Raw genomic sequence first — 21,035 nt, 5'->3', positions numbered from 1 at the left:
GAAATACTGTTTTTCACCAAATCTGGTACAAACAAAACATCTCTCAAAACCAACTTAAAATCATTGTTCAAAAATAAGTAAACATCTCCTACGGCCTTGGCAGCAACTCTTGCTCCATTGCCCTGCATCCTCAAGAAGGTCTCACCTTTCCTAAGCCTTCTACTTCTTCCCATCACCTGCAAATCATTACAGAGATGTGAGCCACAGCCGGTATCCAATACCCAAGAAGTAGAGTTAATTGAAATGTTTACTTCAATATAGAACATACCGTTTCCAGAACTCTTCTGGGCAAGATATTCCCTGCAGTTACGCCTCCAATGTCCAGGCTTCTTGCAGTGATGACAAATATCAACAGTCTTGTCAGCCTTGACTGGTGTGGCTGCCACAGCGGGACTCGGAGATTGCCTCTTCAAGGGCACGTTCTTCTTGGGACGTTGGAAAGAACGCTTATTTCCCTTCCCACGTGGATCGGTCTTCGTACCAGATGAAGAACCCACATAAAGAACCAGCTTCTCTCTCTTGATGGTGGACTCAAAGGTCACAAGCATGTTCACCAACTCCTCAAGGGTCGGCTCCATCTTGTTCATATTGAAATTAACCACAAAAGGATCAAACGAGCTAGGCAGTGACAAGAGCAACACGTCGGTGGTCAACTGCGAAGGCAACATCAGATCCATGCCAACGAGCTTGTCCACGTGCCCAATCAACTTTAGGCCATGCTCATGGACCGAAGCCCCATCTCGCATGCGTAAAGTAATTAGCTCCTTGACGGTAGAATGCCTAAGAGGTCGAGTCTGCTCACCAAAGAGCTCCTTGAGATGCAAATGAATGTCAGCATCACTCTTTGCATCCTCAAAAAGCCTCTGCAGCTCATCGTTTAAAGAAGCCTGCATATAACACCTGGCTTTCAAGTCATGGTCACACCATTCCTTGTAAGTCTGCAATTTCTCCGGACTGCAGTCAGTCGGAGCCTCAACAGGGGGCGACTCAGTCAGTGTATATGCTATCCTTTCCGAATTCAAGACAATTTTTAAGTTTCTTAGCCAGTTGAGGTAGTTAGGTTCGGTTAATACGTGTTTGTCGAGTATTGCAGAGAGCAGATTGCGAATCGAAGACATTGTAAAAAATTGTACTGAAAAGTAAAACAGATAAATGTTAATGACTATTTTAAAATATTTTGTAAGATATAAAGTATGGACTTTTACTTTATAAAAGTTTACTCACACTGTTTTGACATCTTTCACTACCTTCTAGTGAAAACGGAAAACTCCTTTCCTCGGTAGGTACGCAAGGTCCAATTAGCGAATTATGATCCCGAATAATATCAGCCAATCACAATTCCTAAAACGTAGTTTTCAATTGCTTCACCATGCAACCCTCTACGTAAACTTTTGTCTCACGTTTGATTAGGACCCAATAATATGACGTCGTTCATCTTTACGTGTCAAGCCTTACCCATCGATGTTGAACCTTAATGGACGGTCGCCATGAGTTCCCTCAATAATATGAGCCGAAATCATGGGAGTTCCACGTAGTTCACATCACCATGTCAATGGATGTCACAGCTTTCGGTACCCAGGGCCCCCCCAATAACATGAGCCGAGCCCCGAGCACGGGTAGCGTTCATCATGCACCCATTGTCGATGGAAGACATGAAAATTATAAACAACTTTATAATTCCCCATTTCGGGTTTGATATTAATTTTGAATCTTATTCAAAATGAGGGTTTTTAATTTTGAAAGGTCTCATCATTAATTTTATTTAAAAGATCGTCATGTTTGATCGTATGTTTGCCAGATTCATGCAACTTTGTTATTATCATAATAATAACGCACATACTCATTATTTATAACATTTCAGGCATATATTATAAACAGTAAACAAAACAAGGATGATCAATTGCCCCAAAACTAATGGCCCGTGTGAGCTAAGCACGGGCCTAGGTCCAATCCTAGGGAAATGCATGGGATGCAAATGCAACTGTTACATAAGCTTCCAATATTTACATGTCTTCGATCTTCATAATCATCAAGGCCACCATCTTCCAATCTTGATCTTCCACTATTCTAATATTTACAAATAAATATCCATGGCAAATAGGGATACATCTCATGGGGTGGGAACGGGCCATAAACCAAGCCCACTTTATAAATTGATAATTATTACAATCATTCAACACAAAATATCCTAGCATACACCTAGCAAATTGGGCTTCGGCTTTTGATCATCCTTCATGCATAATATCACATATCATACACAATCAATTAATTATCACAATAATTAATTGATCCAATATTATATATCTTGATCCAATCACTAACCGACACGATTATAAACTAAATTAACAAAGTATACAAACTCCTTTGTCTACTTTCTAATTAATTTATTTTTAACCGAATTTCTTGTAAATCACAATTTGCTATAAATAATTAAAGTTCAACTTCAATTATTTATTTCATGAGAAAAGATGTACAACTTTTGTGGATTTAAACCTAAGGGAAAAAAAAAATCATTTTTTTTCACCAAAAACATTTTGGCTCATTTAAATTCACAAATTGTATTAGCCATCTAATGGCCCAACAACTTCAAGGCCCATGACACTTTGATATTCAAAAACACTTTTGGAAACTCTAGTCGTCATCGTCGTCGCCGGATTTTGGCCAACCAAAAAATTTTGCCCTTGCTGCCCGAAACGGGCAGCCCCGAGCTGCCCGAAATGGACAGCAACATGCTGCCCAAAAAGACCCCAAAAATCGGCCCTTGATTTGTTGTTTTGGTTGTCTCATGCGGTTAGAAATCGACCTCAATATAATATTATGTAAATTTAAGGTGCCCGAATGCGCAACAGAAGTTTCAAAATTTGTTTTCAAGAGCAAAAACCGAGCACCCTAATTCTATAATGTGTAGCAAATACAAAAACACGAAATGTCATACATAGGGTGTTTGAGATTTTTACCTATCAATAACAAAGGATTGATGATGGCTCCAACTAAAGTGTAAACACCTTAGCTCTTGATGGCAAGACAATCTTCAAGCTCTCATTTTTTCAAAATTAGGCCCACCACCGACTAGCTAGAACCCCTCTTATTTTGCACTAGAAAAATAAGAGGATTTTTCAAAGAGAATTGTAGGATTTACTCTACAAAATGAAGAGAAAAATTTTGGAGAATGAGGCTTCTAAGTTTCGGCCATGAGGTGCAAAAAGAGAGGGAGAAAATTTTTTTTTTTGGTGCTTGAAAAATGATTCAATGCATGAGCATGTCATGCATTGTTTTGTGGGAAAGGTGTCTCCAATCTTTCACCTCCCTTGCATGCCTTTTGACTTGGGCTTGTAACAATTACAAGGCCCATGGACTTTATTTAAATATCTCAAACATTTTTTGAGTCCATTTAAAACTTTACTTGATTTTACTCAAGCCCATTAGTATAATAATTATTTCTAATTGGGCTCTACAAGGCCCAATGTTATTTAATTAATTCAACACTTGAATTAATTTAATTATTTGGACACTACTAGGTCCACTAGTGTTTAATTAATTCAACACTTGAATTAATTTAATTTAGTCCATAATAATGTTTATGAAAATCACAATTTTCAAATATATTATTTGTTTGGCCAACTTTTAATTTAGGAACACTTACTCAAATTAAAAGTTACATCCTCCTTATAGAAGTCATACTTCTATTTTATTTACGCTTATAAACTCCTTTATAAACCGTTCAACACATTGAACTATTTTAACTTCTCAACGGGATCTAGAAAGTTAGCACTTGTGTTGCTCTCAATGGTTCATTGATACAACTAGCCGTGGGTTCACATCTCCATGTGATTCGGACTAAACATGTCCTTATTCGAGCATACCCCAATTGCTCCATTCTTACTTACCAACTCCTTGATAACAAGAACATCAGAACTCAAGTCTGATAGTACCCAACCAATCATGTTAAACGCCTAGCAGCATCGCTTACATGATTCCCTAGGTATCAAATGATAGTGCCTGCAAGAACTATTCAATTATGGTTAACGTACAGTACGGTCCCTTCATCTCATATATCCCGACCGATTCGACAACCATTGGTATATCGAGAGTTGCCAATGAATCGATACTATGTGTCATGTCGTAGTTGCATCGATGGTGTAATCTATGAAACCTCTTTCATAATTACCATCATATTCTGATCAGAGATTTCATACTACATATACATGTGATCACATAGGATATCCATACCCGAAGGTAAGCGGTGAATCCCCGACTACAATGCATCGACTCCTATATGTTTCGAAAAAACACCCAACCTTGCCACCTGATGACCCCATGAGAGTCGGTAAACAAGTCAAAGTGCAATGCTAGCATATAGAGTCTCAATGTTGTCCCGGGTCATAAGGACTAATGGTGTACAACTATAAACTAGGGCGTTTCCACTCGATAAGTGAGAACCACTTGGAAAGTCCTTTATGGAGGTTTGTTTAGTGCACTCTACCAGGAGCACCTATCTGCATGCTCGGACATCACAATGTCCCCTACCAATGAAACATGGTACTCACATCGCAGATACTAGTCTCGAACTCTAGCGGCCTATATCCTTCTTAGCGGCGGCTGAATCGACTAGGAACTGTTTAGAATAGACAGTATTACAAATATGAGTTTCATGATACTCATCATATGAGCATCTCATATTCTTTCTACTATTTGTATATTCAAGGACTTTATCTATGCAACTAGCATGGGTATACAGATAAAGAAGTGTCAAAAAATTAATTTTAAACATTATTAAAATAAAGATTGTTTATACATAGAGTTTAAACATGAACCATCGGCCAACACTTGGCTCGACGGGCACCTACTCTAACAGCGAACGTAGCTTAATTATCTACAAGTACATTCCAAATATAAAATTGTTGCAGATCTTAAATTTCGGCCAAAATTTTAATTTAAACACCCATCCCATAAACTTGTAATTCAAACTTACACAACTCATATAGTCTTTAGACAGCATAATTTCAACACACATATCCATTTAATCTCAAATTTCTTTATGACTTTCAAATTTCTCGATTTTGACTTTTTCTTACTTTTATTGACTTGATCTTATCCCATAGTATCATATAAGCTTAAATTTGATGTAGAACCCGTAAATCAGTTTACGTATAAGCCATGCATAATTCTAGATTTTTAAATTTAATTGACTTCATTGCATGATTATTTTAAATGCATTTCTTTGAAGTTAATTATTTTATTATCTCAGTTCAGTAGTTTGATTTTTAGCATTTCAGTTATTTTATGTGAGGCCGGACTGGAGTCGGAGTTTGGAGATAGAATTTAAGATTCGAGAAATATTTCCAGAAGTTAATTTAGCTAGCAAGTAAGTTAATTTAAGTTAATAAGGAGATTTGGGGATTTATTTATGCAACTTGAGGTGAGTAGAAAATAAGCTCATTTGAGTTACTTAATTAAGGATTTATTCAATAAATTAATTAGGAATTAGTGAGGCTTTTAAGGATTATAAATTTACTAGCTAGATAACATTTTTCCCTTCCCTTTTAATTGTAAATTTCGGCCACCCCTTTTTGTTGATCAAATAATTCATTTGCCAACTCATCATTTGACCAATTCTTTGTCATCTTTTAGCATGCTAACCTTTTCTAGTGGTAATCAACTTTAATTAATTAATGTTAGAACATTATCCTAGTCTAGATGAGCATGTAGAATCGGTCATTGCACCACCATAATCCCTCCAAGTAGAATTGATAGCAAACCACAATTCAAAATTCAAAAAAATGGAGACTTGGTCTTGATTCTTTCCCTATATTTTGCACCCATCTCCCTCACTCCCCTAACCATCATATCCCCTCCCTTAGTCACGAAATCTAGAGTGTTTTTGAGAGATGAAAACCGTGGGACTCATAGCTAAGCGAAGGGAGAAAAATCGAGTAGAAGAGGAAAGGAAAGAAGCGCTCCATCTCCTCCGTGCCGCGTCGTCGTCGTTTCGTTCGTTTTCTTTCGAAATGAAACCAGGCATGTCTAGATTTCTTTCAAACCTCAATCAAGTCATATTATCAATTATTTTTCAGTACATGATCATGTTTTATCATGCAAAAACCGAAATACATCATAGAATTTTCAGAAAATAATGCATGCAAATTTCGGCCCTTTCATGACAAGCTTCACGTTTTTCTGAGTTTTGTTTTTTCAGGTGATTGGTTCGATTCCAGGCTCCCAAGGCGACCTATATACATGTAATAGGATGCATTAGGACCACGTTTGTCCATTGGTTTAACCCCATGCTATCTGGAAATTCAGAATGACAGCAACTTTCCCATTGCTTCTCATGTGTTCGAAAATTTCAGTTTTTATGTCAAGGGGTTGGATCTGATCTTGGCTGCCCTAAGGGCTCTTAGCCATGGTTGGATCACTCCCCTAGCATGTCTAAGACGTGACTAAGTCTCCCTTTTGGTGGCTTGGTCCATGGCTCATCGGTTTTTAAATAAACAACAAGAACAGCCCCTCCCCTCTCGGTTTCCCTTCTTTTGACAGCAACATGTTTTTCGAATTGTGTGATTTGATGTGGATCTTGGTTGGCCTATGGCCCTTAGCCATGGTTCATACCATGCCCCTAGATGTCTAGATCGTGCCATGGTCAATCAAATGGCCAATGGAACGACACGAGACATCAATCGAAGCAACACACTACACACGCATACAAAAGCATTCTCGGTATGAGTTTTCGGTTGTTGCTGGAATGGTGCGAACTATGGCTGGCCAAAAGCCCTTAGCCATGGTTCGAATCATTCCTTGGGACGTTGTGGAGAGGATTTGGTCGGTGGTTCAAGCCCCAATGGCCAAAAGTCTCGCAAACGACGCGATGCAAGCAAGGTTGCAGCTGCTGGAAAATTTCAGCAAGTTTCTGTGTCGGTTCGGTGGCTCGTTCTTGTTCTTGGTTGGCTTTTAGCCCATGGCCTTGGACTGGACAGTGCCTCATTGAGTTAAGAAGGTCATGTTTTTGACAGTTCGTCATTTGGATTATTTTTGAGGTCGTACGAGAATTTACGGTGCGATGTGCCAAATTGACTCTCGAAAGAGCGTTTCGTGTTTTGGCCTCCATTCCACCTAGATTTCGACCCTATAATTTTAGGAGCATTATTTTATGATTTTTCAGCGTATTTTAATCATGACTATACGTCGGTTTGGTGTCGGTTCAGGTTGGCTCGGAGTCATGATTAAATGCGAAGTCATTAGGCGTCATAGTCGCATCTTTTGAACTAAATTGCATAGTTGGTCAAGTTTAAGCTATTGCATATTTTTCATGGCACAGTTAGGTTGCAGCGATCCTGGGAACGATCCAATCCAATGCAGTTGGTAAAATTATGGGACATTTTCATTATGCCAGTTAATTATTTTACGTGCATTAAATAGAAAATGATTATTTTTGAGATTTATGCGATATGGCTTGTGGTTCATTCACTATGCGGGAGTGTTATTTTATACGGTCGCCAGTGACCGATCAGTTCAGTATGGTACCACCCGGTCGCCAGTGACTGGCCAGCTCAGTTCAGTTTCAGCCTCCCCGGTAGCCAGTTACCGATCAGTTCAGCTTAGTGCAGGGGCCACAGGCGTAAAACATAATCTCAACAGAAAATTTTACCATTTATTTCAGTACAGGCTCCAAGGAGCAAACATTTTTTTTACTGTGATTATCAGTTCAGTTATGCACGTATTATAATTGCTCAGTACAGATTATTTTCAGCATGCCTCATGACAGGATAAGTTAACTCATGCATATTTTAAATTCAGATTTTTACTCGTTACCTGCGATATATGCATGCTGAGTCTTTAGGCTCACTAGACTTGATTGTTGTAGGTACTGATGAGGCCAGGGCCGAGGGCGGGGACCAGTGAGCCAGCTTGGGTCGGCAGTAGTGGCACCCGAGGACCTCAGAGCAGCAGTTGTTATTTTATTCCGCAAACATTTTATCAGTCGTTGGATAGTTTTAAATTGTGATTTTTGGCAAACTTTATTTTCTTCCGCTGCAATATTTTGAAATATTGAACTTGATTCACCAGTGATTTTATGAATGAGGCCATTTAAGTTCTTTTAAAAAGAAATTTTTTAATTTTTCGCAAATTTTCAAGCAAGAAGTTCTAGGACCTTTGCATTTGACTTCTGATATTTTTCTTAGACGTAATGAAACGTCCACTACTCGTTTATCTTTAAAATATACTAGAAATTTTTTTTTCATACTAATAAATTCGACCTTTACATATTCATATATATGTAAAATATTTTGACAACATTTTAAATTAAAACATACCAACTAAAATATTTTAATCTTATCCAATAGTACTGGGCTGCGGGGACATCAGCGACACTCTCACCCGTCAACTGAGCCGTGGCCTATCATCATCATATGGAAATACGATCATCGGGCTCCCTTTGGGGCCTTTTCCCATAAATTGATGCCCTTTATGGCCTTTTCTCTCACGATATCCCCAATCATATCATCATAACATCATAATAGTCACAATTACTTTACTTCCTCCAACGTTTCATGTTTTCATCACTTATAAAAATCATGCATATAAATATCATTTTTCTTTTTAAACCAAGCATGCAACATATATTTTAGCTTTAACATTTTATCATAAAATTCCTTAAACATTCAAAATAAGCATTTTATCATATATTACAGCATTCGGGACACTTCCATGATGTCTACCTATTTTTCAGTGTAAAATGATCGTTTTACCCCTAGACGTAATATTTCTCGATTTTGACTTCTTCTTGCTTTCATTGAGTCTATACCATACTAAATAATTATTTAATCTTAAATAATTTTTTTGATATTTTTATTTAGCTTAACTTCGAGGCTTTCGATTTAATTTCATAATTATTAATTCGTGAAGCGTTTTAATTCCGAATTAATTCACACTTTAATGTTTTCCTCCCAAATTTTAAACATAGACTTTTATTACATAGACTACCCTCGTGAACCATTATTCGACCCTCATGGACACCGGTTCGACCCTTTAGCACTTAAATCCTAAAACCGAACCCTCACTTATTTCCCCTCGGCCCAACTCTCTTTTCCCTGAGTCGCACCCGAGCCACTCCGAGCCGCCCCTGACCAGCCTTCCTAGGGACCTTACTGGACCCACGTTGACCCCTAGGACTCAGCCTTATCCTGCGCCGAAGCCACCTACACAAGTCATGATGTCCCAGCCGCTGGGAAACTGCAGTTATACGTAGATGGATCCATCGCCTAATACGATGATACAAAAATCACAACTAATGAACGAAATTCAAATTAAGGAAACGAACATGTATATGTTGATATGATGAGTTATGTTAATAACATGTTTATGCTTCGACAGGTCATGATTATGCATAAGACTTTTTAAGATCATGAAATGTATTTTTATTACGGTACTTTTCACTGTTGTCTGTTATGTATATGTACTTGCTATAACATTACATGTGTGTTGAGTCTTTAAACTCACTAGGTGTAAATTATACAGGTGAGCATATTGATTAGGGGATTGGAGGTGCCGAAAACTGAGTAGACGGAGTTGAATGTGCGCACACGAACCCAAGGATCGTATTTTCCGCACATTATGTTTTGAGTTAGGGGTGGATGGATATTTTCATACTCTTTTATTTTATTATTATGTTGATGGTTATCAGGATCTTTACATGTTTCATATTTGTTTTATACTTTTTTTAAAATGTATGTCGAGGGTTGTCGAATTGCCTATTTTTAAACTGCGGTAATTTTTACTTGTTAGTTAATTACTTATTTTTTAAAATGTGTAATTTTCAATGGTATTGTATGCATGCATAAAGATCTAATTTCGAAACTGAGCTTAAAAAAAATTTAGTATTTTAAGTAGTGGACGTTGCTCTGTTGGATATTACTTCTATGATCCAAATAAAACAAAACTGTTTGTTTCAAGAAATATCACTTTTTTGGAAAAGGATTTCTATGAGATAGAAAAGATGGGATGATAGAATTCCAGTAGAGACAAGAAACACTCATTCCTTAAATAGTATAACACAGTTGAAGAGATGCAAGATCCTAGGAGATCTGAAAGGGTCTCAAGGCCACCTAAGAGGATGAGTCTGCTTTTTGAAGAGAGCCAAGATGATTCAATTCCTAGATATGATCCAAGAAACTTCAAAGAAGCATTATCATATGCCTATTTATCCAAATGACTTGAAGTCGTGCAGTCCGAGAAGAACTCCATATATACAAACCAAGTCTGGTAGATCCCTTTGACTGAATTTTTCTCATAGGAAGCAAATGGATTTACAAAAGGAAACTTGGGACGTATGAGAAGGTAATGACCTTCAAAGCAAGATTGGTAGCAAAAAAATATACTCAAAGACAAGGTATTGACTATGAGGAAACATTTTCTCCAGTCGCAATGTTCAAGTCCATTTGAATATTGCTAGCCATAACAACATGATGTGACTATGAAATATGGTACATAGATGAGAAGAGAGTGTTCCTTAATGGTTACAAAAGTATGCAAACTTCAGATATCCATCTATGGAGTCAAACAGACATCGAGGACATGGAACCTCTGATTTAACAACACTATCAAAGAGTTTGACTTTGTTAAAAATCCCGAAAAACCATGTGTATATAAACATCCACTACTTTTTAACTTTAAAATCCTACTAAATTTTTTTTTTTTGTAAATTTCGAAACTTGCGATTTAAAATACTCAACATTTCCATAATCCAAAATAATTTAACATCTACAAATTTAAGTGCATAAAAATCCATAAATCGTCAATTAACAAAAATCCTACGTAAAACCATTAACATGAACTAACTTCAAAATAATGTATGAAAATCTCTAAATACTTTTAATAAAATCTTTACTTCAAAACTTTACTATCAAGCTAATGTAGAAATAATGTCCCTGTGGAGTGTACTGTCGGACTCGATCTACTCAAGCGTCAGTGCCTCCCTCAACCTCAACCTCAACCTCATCCTCACCTGCAACATTCAAACCTAGTGAGTCTAATGATTATGCACGTTCTAAACATGAGTAACGAATAATACATATACAAGCACATGCATTAAAATCATAATTTTATTCAAAATAAGCTAGCATAAATTTGTAAGCATCATAAATCGTCAAATCATAAACCTTTCCATCATTTGTTGTTTTGGATGAAGTTCGATCCTTGAAAATGACTAGCTGTATCCTTTGGTCGCCTGATCAATCTTAGCTCACCATTGCGCATAGGGACGGGCAATAGGCACCGACGTAAATGGAAATACGATCGTTGGGCTCCCTCTTAGGTCTTCTCCCGTAAATGGGCTTCCTCTGGAGCATTCTCCCTCACTATATTCTCAATAATCATATATCATATCCTTTTTGTCACAGTCTCCTTCGAAAAATATCTTTTTAACAGGAAAAATCTACAACTTTAGATAAATCAAAAAATTCCATATTTTCATCATAAATATTTTAAAATATCATTTAGCATGCGTTATGATTCCTCGGCACACTGCCAACCCTTTTTGCACTACACATGTGTAAAATGATTTTTTTACCTCTAGACCCAAAAATCCTCGATTTTGATTTTTTCTCACTTTTATTGACTCAAGCCTATCCCGAATAATTATTTAAGTTTAAATTTGACTTCTAATATTTTTCTTAGACGTAAACCCGAGCCTAACTTAATGACTAAACCACGAAACGTTTTTAACCCAAATAAATTCAAAACTTAATATTTTCTTCCCAAATTTTAAGCCTAAACTTTTCATTCCTAAAATAGCCCCGTGAGCCACGAAACACAACCCGTGAACCACGGTTCAAGTCCTTACTCCTCCCCTTAGCCCAAAACCGAGCCCTAAACACTAAGACAAGCCCTCACCTCGCGCGACTCGAGCCATCATCGAGCCACCTTGGAACAAACCATTCTCGGACCCTGCTGGACCCTAATCGACATAGCCTACACCAGTACTGAGCCACCCCAAGCCCCTACCAAACCTGCGAGCCCTATCTTCCCTTCTCCAAGTCGCGGCCCCAACCTACTTGATCCACCATTAACTTTGGCTGCACCAGGCCCTGACCCGACCCCTAGCCATCTTTCCTAGACCCTACTGGACCAGCCTAGCTAGCCCCAACTGAGCCACACGCCTCCCACAAAGATACAACAGTCGCGCGAGCCTCCTCCAAGCCGAGAGCCCTATTGCCTCGTGTTTCCTTGTCCAACCTAAAGTCCAACCATGCTATAACTCTTCGTAGCCACGTCTCTGAGCCGCGTACCCAGCCCTGGACGAGCCCTGGTGCATCTTCCTCATGTTTGTGGACTTCACCCAAGAGAAACCCTAGAAAACCCTAGGACTATACCCTTCACCATGCACGGCCCCTTCTTGTTCACGTCCAGCCTTCATCTAGTCCCTAAACGTCCCTTTTTCCCATCCTTAGACACTTCCTAATGGCAGCGTGTCCTTAGAATTCATAACGTGTTTCAAACAAGCATAAACTATCAAAACTTTGAAAATAATCATAAAAACTTTAAGTTGTTCGTATAAAAATATTTTTCATGCTGAAAAATGTAAAACATGCATATTATAATTTGAATGGTGAATTAAAAGAGTTTAGTAGTGTGCCTTTGCGTTTAGAACGCTCGAATATGCGATCATTAGCGTGGGTTGCGAAGGGAGACGAACGGGCGACGAAAACTCCTTGATTCTCCTCTCCTAATTTTGTGTTGTGTGTGTAATTTTGGCTGAATGAGGGTGCTAGAGCCCTAGGATTTTCTTTTTATAAATTTCAAAAATTGTATGTATAATGTGTTAGGGTGTTGGGATTTTTGTTTGGGGATGATTGGACATTCTAATATTAGGTAAATTAGGCTCAATAATACCTATTTAATTGTAAAATAAAAGTTTACCAAATTTGTTTTCGAAAATAATAATTTTTGGGCTTTTAAAAGTCCCTCGTTTGACCAAAATCGTCTTCTCGGATAAAATAAAGCTCGTATCGTAAAATAATTTGAGCTCCAACATTTTTAGAAAGTTATTAATCATATTAATAAGTTTTAAAAATGTTTATCGAAAAATATTTTATCTTTGTCATCCCCGGTCTCTTTTTCTCCAGCCTATTATCAAATATTCGGATAAAATCTTCAATTCTCATGAAATCATGCAATGTAATCATTTAATCATGCATTATGTACTATTTAATCAATAAAAAAATAAATCAATTAAAACAATTAAGCAACTTAGCAAATTTTACATGCATGTGGTTTACGTGGGTTGACTTTTGGACGTTACAGTATACAAAAAGATTAGAGGGAGTGCAGTGTCATTCCTAGAACTTTATGTTGATGATATACTACTAACTGGGAATGATTTAGAGATGTTGCAGTCAATCAATGTTGTTGACCAGTAAATTCTCCATACAAAATATGGTTGAAGCATCCGATATATTATCAATACATATATATAAGGATATACCAAAGAGGAGGCTAAGGGTCATCCAATCTAATAATATCGATATCATACTGAGGAGATTCTCTATTGAGTGGTCCAAGAGATGATATCTCCTAATATATCATGGTGTGTGTTTCGAAATCAATATGTCTTAAGACTTATGAGAAGATTTCTTGACTCATATTCTATATGAATCTGTCATTGGCAGTATTACGTATGGTATGATATCAACTCGACATGATATTACCTTTGCACTAAGTGTTTCAAGCAGATACAAGTCGAATCCAGGTTTTTTACATTGGAAGACAGTAAGGATATTCTTAAATACTTGAAAATGACTAAGAATTTGTTCATTGTTTATGAGAGTGGAGAATTAAAATTAGAAGGATATTTGATTCTAGCTTCCAATCATATGTGGATGATTCAAAATCAACATTTGTATTTGTATTCAAGCTCAATAGTGGTGGTACCTCTTAGAAGATTTCCAAGCAAGACACCACAAAATATTTAACCATTAAGGCCGAATGCATAGCTGCATCAGCTACAACAAATGAGGCAATTTGGATGAGAAATTTTGTTCAAGAGTTGGGCGTCATTCCTTTAGGAGTTAATCCAATCCCTGTGTACTGCGACAAAAGTGGTGTCGTTTTGCAAGCAAAGGAATTGAGAGCTCATCAGTGATTCAAATATATGCTGAGAAAGTTCCATATAATTTGGAAGACTGTGGGAAGAGAAGACATATCAGTAGATAGAGTTATCTCTGTAGATAACGTTGTTCATCCACTAATAAACCCTATTTCATGACCATTGTTTGAGAAGAATTATGAAACAGTGAGTTGAGATCTATGGGTATTTGGCCATAGGGTAAGTGGGAGATTATTATAGTATGTGCCTAGTGATCCAACTTGTGATTTTTAGACTTTATTGACGCAATTATGTCAAAACAATATATTTATTTAATAATATTTTGTGGTTCTATCAAATTATGACATTTACTTTACATGTATACTCATGCATCTTGTCAACATAAGATCATGAAACTCATTAGAAAGAGTAATATATTATAAATTAGTTTTTGATCGATTTAGCTGTCTAAAATGATGATAAAGTTTGATTGAGCTTAGGACTGACATCTATGATCAACGTCTAGTTTTATTGATAAGGGCATAGAGATGTCCATTCAAATAGATAGGTGATCATTTGATGATGCACCGAATAACCCTCCCTCGGGCTTTTGAAGTGGTTATCACTTATTGAGTGAAATAGTCCGCGGTTATGGTTGTATACCATTAGTGCTTTGACTCGGGACAACATGGAGTCTTTACGTGCTAGCATGCACTTTGATTTATTTATCGACTCCATTGAGGGTCATCAGTTGATGAGGTTGAATGTAGTTTCGAAAGACGTAAAAGTCAATACACTGTAGTCAGGGATTCACCGCTTGCCTACGGTGAAAATATCTTATATGCTCTAATCAGGTAATAGTGGAAGAAATCTCGGCCCAGAGTAAGACACGTGTAGTTTGGAAAAATGTTTCCTCATATGAAACTATCATGTCGATACATAACATCACTATCAAATTCATTGCAACTCTCGATATATCAATGGTTGTAGATTTGATTGAGATATATAAATTGAAGGGACCGTACTTTATGTTAACTATAACTTAAGGTTCTTGCAGGCACTATTACTGTTATTTAGGGGTTCATGTGATGATGCTACTAAAGACACTTATCATAATTCGATGGGTGCAATCAAACTCAAGTTCTGATGTTTTTTATCAAGGGTTGATGAAAAGAATGAGACTAATTAGATTTAGCCCGAATAAGAATAAATGTTGTTCTGAATCACATTAAGCTGTGACCTCGCGGCTAGTTGTATCTCTAAACCATTGAGGATCACACAAGTATTGAATTCAGCGTTCCAGTTGAAATAATCGAATTCATGTAGTTGAATTTGAAGACCATAGTTTTCTGGAGATCAAATAGATTGCTTATAAAAAAGTTTGTAAGTAGATTACATATTTTGAAAGTTGTGAACTTTAACTTAACTGTTAATTAAGCAAAGAGAGTGAAACTGTCTATTTTGGTGAAAGAGTTCACAAAACTGTCAGCTGCCAAAAATGAATCAGTTGAAAATTTCGAAATTTTCATTTTTCATTATATGAACAAGATTTGTACCATTGACACATCGACGATGTCTGATCGTCGATCGAAGTTATAATGAGTTCACATTTATTTATTTAATGAATTTCGAATATACCAATTAAATAATAAATTATTATTTGTGACTACTATATACAAAATTCTCATATAATATTCTAGAGCGGTCTAAAATTACCTAATTAATAATTAAATAGTGATTATTTAATTTTATGTCTATATATACGCACGTGTGTGTACATATACATGTATATATGGATATGTAAATATATATACAGACATATAAATGTGTATATATATATATATATATATATATCATATATTATCAAAAATTAACTATATATGATATTTTAAAATAGAAAATACTATATGAGAATTTTTAAATAAAAAAAAATTTAAATTCCTGATAAGGTTAAAACTTTATAATGATTGAAATATTGTATTTATATATATGTTATAAAAAATTGATAAAAACTAACATTCAAATAGCTTGTCATTGAAAAACCCACTCGTGTTATCTCTCCTTGTTGGGAGGTCGTCTTTCTCTCCTTGTTGAGAGGTTTTCTCATGCTTTAATATCTTTGATTCACACACCAAAACCTGCTACCTCAGTAAAATCTTAATGGAAAGGCTTATGGAGAACCTGACATTGTCAACGGATGAGGATGAGGAAATTATTATTGAGGAAAACTCCACTCATCAAAAAAGCTCTGATCTAGAATTTTGTTTGATTGGACGATTCCTTACAGATCGATCCATCAACTTTAATGCCATGAAGAACCGAATGGCCAGCATATGGAGACCAGGTAAGGGTATATGCATAAAAGAATTAGAAGGCAACTTGTACCTATTCCAATTTTTTCATACTATTGACCTAAAGCATGTCTTGGATGGTGGTCCCTGGTCTTTTGATAACCATCTTCTTGTACTGCACAAAATGAAGTCGGGAGAAATACCATCTCTGATCCCCCTTAACAGTGCCGATTTCTGGGTTCAAGTGTATGATTTACCGATAGGATTCATGTCGGAACATATTGGCAAATTACTTGGAAACTTCATTGGAAAGTTTGTTACATATGATATCAGTAACAATTCTTCGATATGGCGCACTTTTATGCGAATTCGGGTTACAGTTGATGTAAGCAAGCCACTTAAGCGTTTTAAAAAAATTAGAAAGTAAGGAGAAGACTGGACAATTGTCAATTTCAAGTATGAACGATTGACACAGTTCTGCTTCATCTGTGGTTTGCTTGGGCATACCGATAGATTTTGTGACAAGCTCTTCACTATTCCTGAAGATGATATTAAAAAAGAATGGGGAATATGGCTTCGTGCACCAATACGAAAAAATACAAACACTGAAGGTAGTCGATGGCTCCGTGATGATGATTCCATTGTTATGCATGATAATACTAATGAAGGAACAGGTCAAGGTCATGAATACCGATGCGGTCGGCGTGATAATGCAAATTTGGATAAGACTCTGATTGGCGCAACACAGGGAGGGCAATTGACAGTTACGGATTTCAATACCAATCAGCGGAAAAATAGGGCGGATAATAAGGAGGATTTAAAGGAGGCTTCTCATAGTGAGCCAAACCAAATCATAGTGCATGATTCGGAGGAATATATAATGGATATAACTGAGGAGCGCAAGAGAAGACGTGGGCCTAGGAGCACCACATAGTCAAGGACCACTATGGATTTGGGCTCTGAACCACAATGTCATGAAGCCCATTGTTTGATAACCAATGCAAACACCCCACAAAACTATTTTTTATTGGCAGGCTCTGGGTCCCAGGCCTGCCAGGACCCATGATTGTGTTAAGTTGGAACTGCCGAGGATTGGGCAATCCTAAGGCAGTTCCTGTATTACGTGAGTTGATAAAGACTCACACTCCGGACATCATTTTCCTATTTGAAACTCTTGTTCATGCCCAAAAGCTAGAAGATAAACGTATCAAAATTGGTTATGAAGGTTGTTTTGCTGTAAACCGAGAGGGAAGAAGCGGAGGAATTGGAGTTCTGTGGCGAAAATCTTCTATCTGTCAATTGATTACATTCTCAAATAACCATGTGGATTTAGAAATTCTGAATAATGATACACATCGATGGCGATTGACTGGCTTTTATGGTTATCCAGAACGGCATAGAAGAAAAGAATCATGGCGTCTTCTCAAAACCATCGCTGCTGCATCCAATTTGCCATGGTGCATTGTTGGAGACTTCAATGATTTGTTATACACCGAGGATAAGAAAGGACTGGTGGAGCACCTCGAATGGTTGTTCAGAGGGTTTCGAAACACAATAAATGAATGTGCGCTTCAAGAACTCCATCTACAAGGCTATCCATTCACCTGGTCTCGAAGTAGAGGTAAGCCAAATGCAGTGGAGGAACGACTAGATCGTGCCTTTGGAAACTCTGAGTGGATGGCCCAATTTCCAGAGGCCCAATTGATAAACCTTGTTGCCCCTATTTCAGACCACTCACCACTACTGCTCAAAACTGTATCGACTGGAATTGTTACTCAGAAAAGAAGGTTTCGTTTTGAGAATAAATGGTTAAAGGAACCTGACTTTCAAGACTTGGTTCAAAATAGTTGGGACACAGGTTTCAATCAAGAGTTGATCCCTAGACTCAAATTATGCTCAGAATTTCTATCTTCTTGGGGGAAACAACACTTTGCTAAGTTCAAAAGAGACATAAATTTGTATAAACAGAAGCTGGAACAGCTTAGGAATTTTTCGGATCCAGGGTCAATGGAGGAACATGATAAGATAAGAAAAAAGATGATTGATCTCTTAGTACAAGAAGAAGACCATTGGCGCCAGCGAGCAAAGTCTTTTTGGCTGAGTGAGGAAGATTTGAACACAAAATTCTTCCATTCATATGCAAATGCCAGAAAGAAGAAGGAATAATATTAAAAGACTACAGGATGAAAATGGAATCTGGTATGAGGATATGTCAGATATATCTCGAATTACTAGGCAGTATTTTGGCGATCTTTACTCAGCTAGCAATGGCCACTATGATCCCATATTGACACCACTATCTCAGCTGATGATAATGCCCTACTTGTTGCTCCTTATACCATTGAAGAATTTAAAGAAACTGTGTTTCAGATGCACCCCGATAAATCCCCGGGGCCAGATGGCTTTAACCCGGCATTTTATCAAAAATTTTGGCATGTGGTGGGCCAGGATATATACATCACATGTAAGCAATGGCTCGAGCAAGCTTCTTTTCCAGCAAGCCTAAGTGAAACTAATATAGTTTTGATCCCGAAATGTGAGATGCCAGCTTCTATGAAAGACTTTCGGCCAATAGCTCTATGCAATGTACTCTACAGAATCATAGCTAAGGTGTTGGCAAATAGATTACAGCGAGTTCTACCACAAGTAATATCGCTATCTCAATCAGCTTTTGTTCGAGGAAGGACTATAACAGATAATATTTTGGTTGCTTTTGAGACTCTTCATCACATGAAAAAGAAAACAAAAGGCAAGATGGGTGGTATAGCGTTGAAAGTTGATATCAGTAAAGCATATGATAGAGTTGATTGGGGGTATCTTAAAAGCATACTGATAAAAATGGGGTTTGACACACGATGGGTTCATCTTATTATGGAGTGTGTAACTTCTGTTAGATACTCGGTTCTACTGAATAATCAAGATATTGGCCCTATTCAACCCCAACGTGGTCTTCGACAAGGTGACCCGCTATCGCCCTACTTATTTATCTTGTGTGCAGAAGGTCTTTCGGCATTGATTCGCAAGGCAGAAAGAAAGGGATCAATTCATGGCTATAAAATATGTCGAGGGGCGCCCACAGTTTCTCATCTTTTATTTGCGGATGACAGCTTCTTTTTCTTTCGCTCCACAGCTGATGAAGCTCGAACCATGATGAATATCCTCACAACATACCAAGAGGCATCAGGGCAGGCTATAAACCTTGGCAAATCGGGTGTTTTCTATAGTGGTAATGTACCTCTTGATACAAAAATTATTATTTCATCAATTTTACAGGTAACAACCCCACTTGATACTGGGAAATATTTGGGCATGCCCTCACTGATTAGACGTCGAAAGAAAGTGATTTTTAGCTATCTTAAAGAGAGAATTTGGTCGCGAATTCAATCGTGGAGAAATAAACCACTACTGAAGGCAGGTCGTGAAATACTGATTAAGGCAGTGGCACAGGCTATACCATCGTATTGTATGAGTGTCTTTCTTCTGCCGGTGTCCTTAGCAGAGGAAATCCAGATAATGTTAAACTCTTTCTGGTGGGGTTCGAAGAAAACTACGCAACGATGCATTCATTGGCTGTCATGGGACAAGTTGAGTGTAAGAAAAGAGCACGGTGGTCTTGGGTTCCGAAACTTCCACGGTTTCAATCTTGCAATGTTAGGGAAACAAGGCTGGTCTTTTATTTCCAGCCCAAATACGCTCGCAAGCAGGATCTTCAAAGCTAGATACTTCCCTCGAGGGGACTTTTTCTCAGCCCAATTGGGCCATAATCCAAGCTTTGTTTGGAAAAGTATTTGGAGTTCTCAATCATTGCTCAAAATTGGTAGTCGATGGAAGATAGGTGATGGAACCAACATTAATGTTTGGCAGGATCCTTGGCTGCGAGAAGAAGAGAATTTCAGAATTCAAACATCTATGGTGCCTGAGATGGAGTTATTAAAAGTGTCAAACTTGATGATCTCAGGGCTTCGACAATGGGATACTGGTTTAATAAATGAGTTGTTTAATGAAAGAGATGCACAGGCAATATTGCAAATTCCGTTGTAGGAAACTTCTTCACCGGATACTTGGGTATGGCATTACAGCAAAAATGGGAAGTATACGGTAAGATCAGGATACTGGGCTATTTCTGAGATCATGTCCTCAAGATTGGATTGACATTTTTAAGAAAAATCCGATCATCGGTAGTGACAACATTCAGTCGATTGATCAATTTATAAACCATAGTACTAGGCCATCGGGTTCAACGTTCACTTCTTCGACGATCCCTCTGACTAACATAAAATAACTTCAATGTTCAGTTCTTCAACGGATCTATTATTATTGAGATTCTCACCCCCGTTTTCGACAGTTCACTCCCTTTTCATTGCAAGGTCACCGTTATCATTTTCAACAGATCCCTTACTACTTTTACATTACGATCAATTCACATTCCTTACAAATATTTTTGTTGGAACTTTTTAAGTTCGCAATCTTTATTTTGATGATAACAAAACTTATTAATTGTGTTACTAATGATTTATCTTAGTGTGCAGCATCTAGGATCACTCACGAGATGTTTACATCGCAAAACTAAAGATCCAACTGATCGCACAAAATGAATCAGTCTAACTGGTTACGTCAATTGAGCAGTCCAGCTGATTGTCCAGTTGATAGGTGATTCAGCAGAA

General features: G+C 37.4%; 1 protein-coding gene and 1 pseudogene across 1 annotated transcript; both read left to right on the top strand.

Moving 5' to 3' along the window:
- Positions 1 to 16,138: 16,138 nt before the first annotated feature.
- Positions 16,139 to 17,563, top strand: LOC142554838 (uncharacterized; annotated as a pseudogene).
- Positions 17,434 to 18,537, top strand: LOC142554629 (uncharacterized). Its single transcript, XM_075665294.1, has one exon. It carries the CDS (start codon positions 17,434 to 17,436, stop codon positions 18,535 to 18,537), a length of 1,104 nt encoding a protein of 367 aa, XP_075521409.1.
- The last annotated feature ends 2,498 nt before the right edge of the window (positions 18,538 to 21,035 follow it).

The sequence above is a fragment of the Primulina tabacum genome, chromosome 8, assembly GCF_025594145.1.
Source record: "Primulina tabacum isolate GXHZ01 chromosome 8, ASM2559414v2, whole genome shotgun sequence".
NCBI lineage: Eukaryota > Viridiplantae > Streptophyta > Magnoliopsida > Lamiales > Gesneriaceae > Primulina > Primulina tabacum.
This window is presented reverse-complemented; position numbering and strand designations above follow the sequence as displayed.

Coding starts and splice junctions, on each gene's coding strand:
- LOC142554629 (XM_075665294.1), top strand. CDS start 17,434: ATGATTGTGTTAAGTTGGAACTGCCGAGGATTGGGCAATCCTAAGGCA.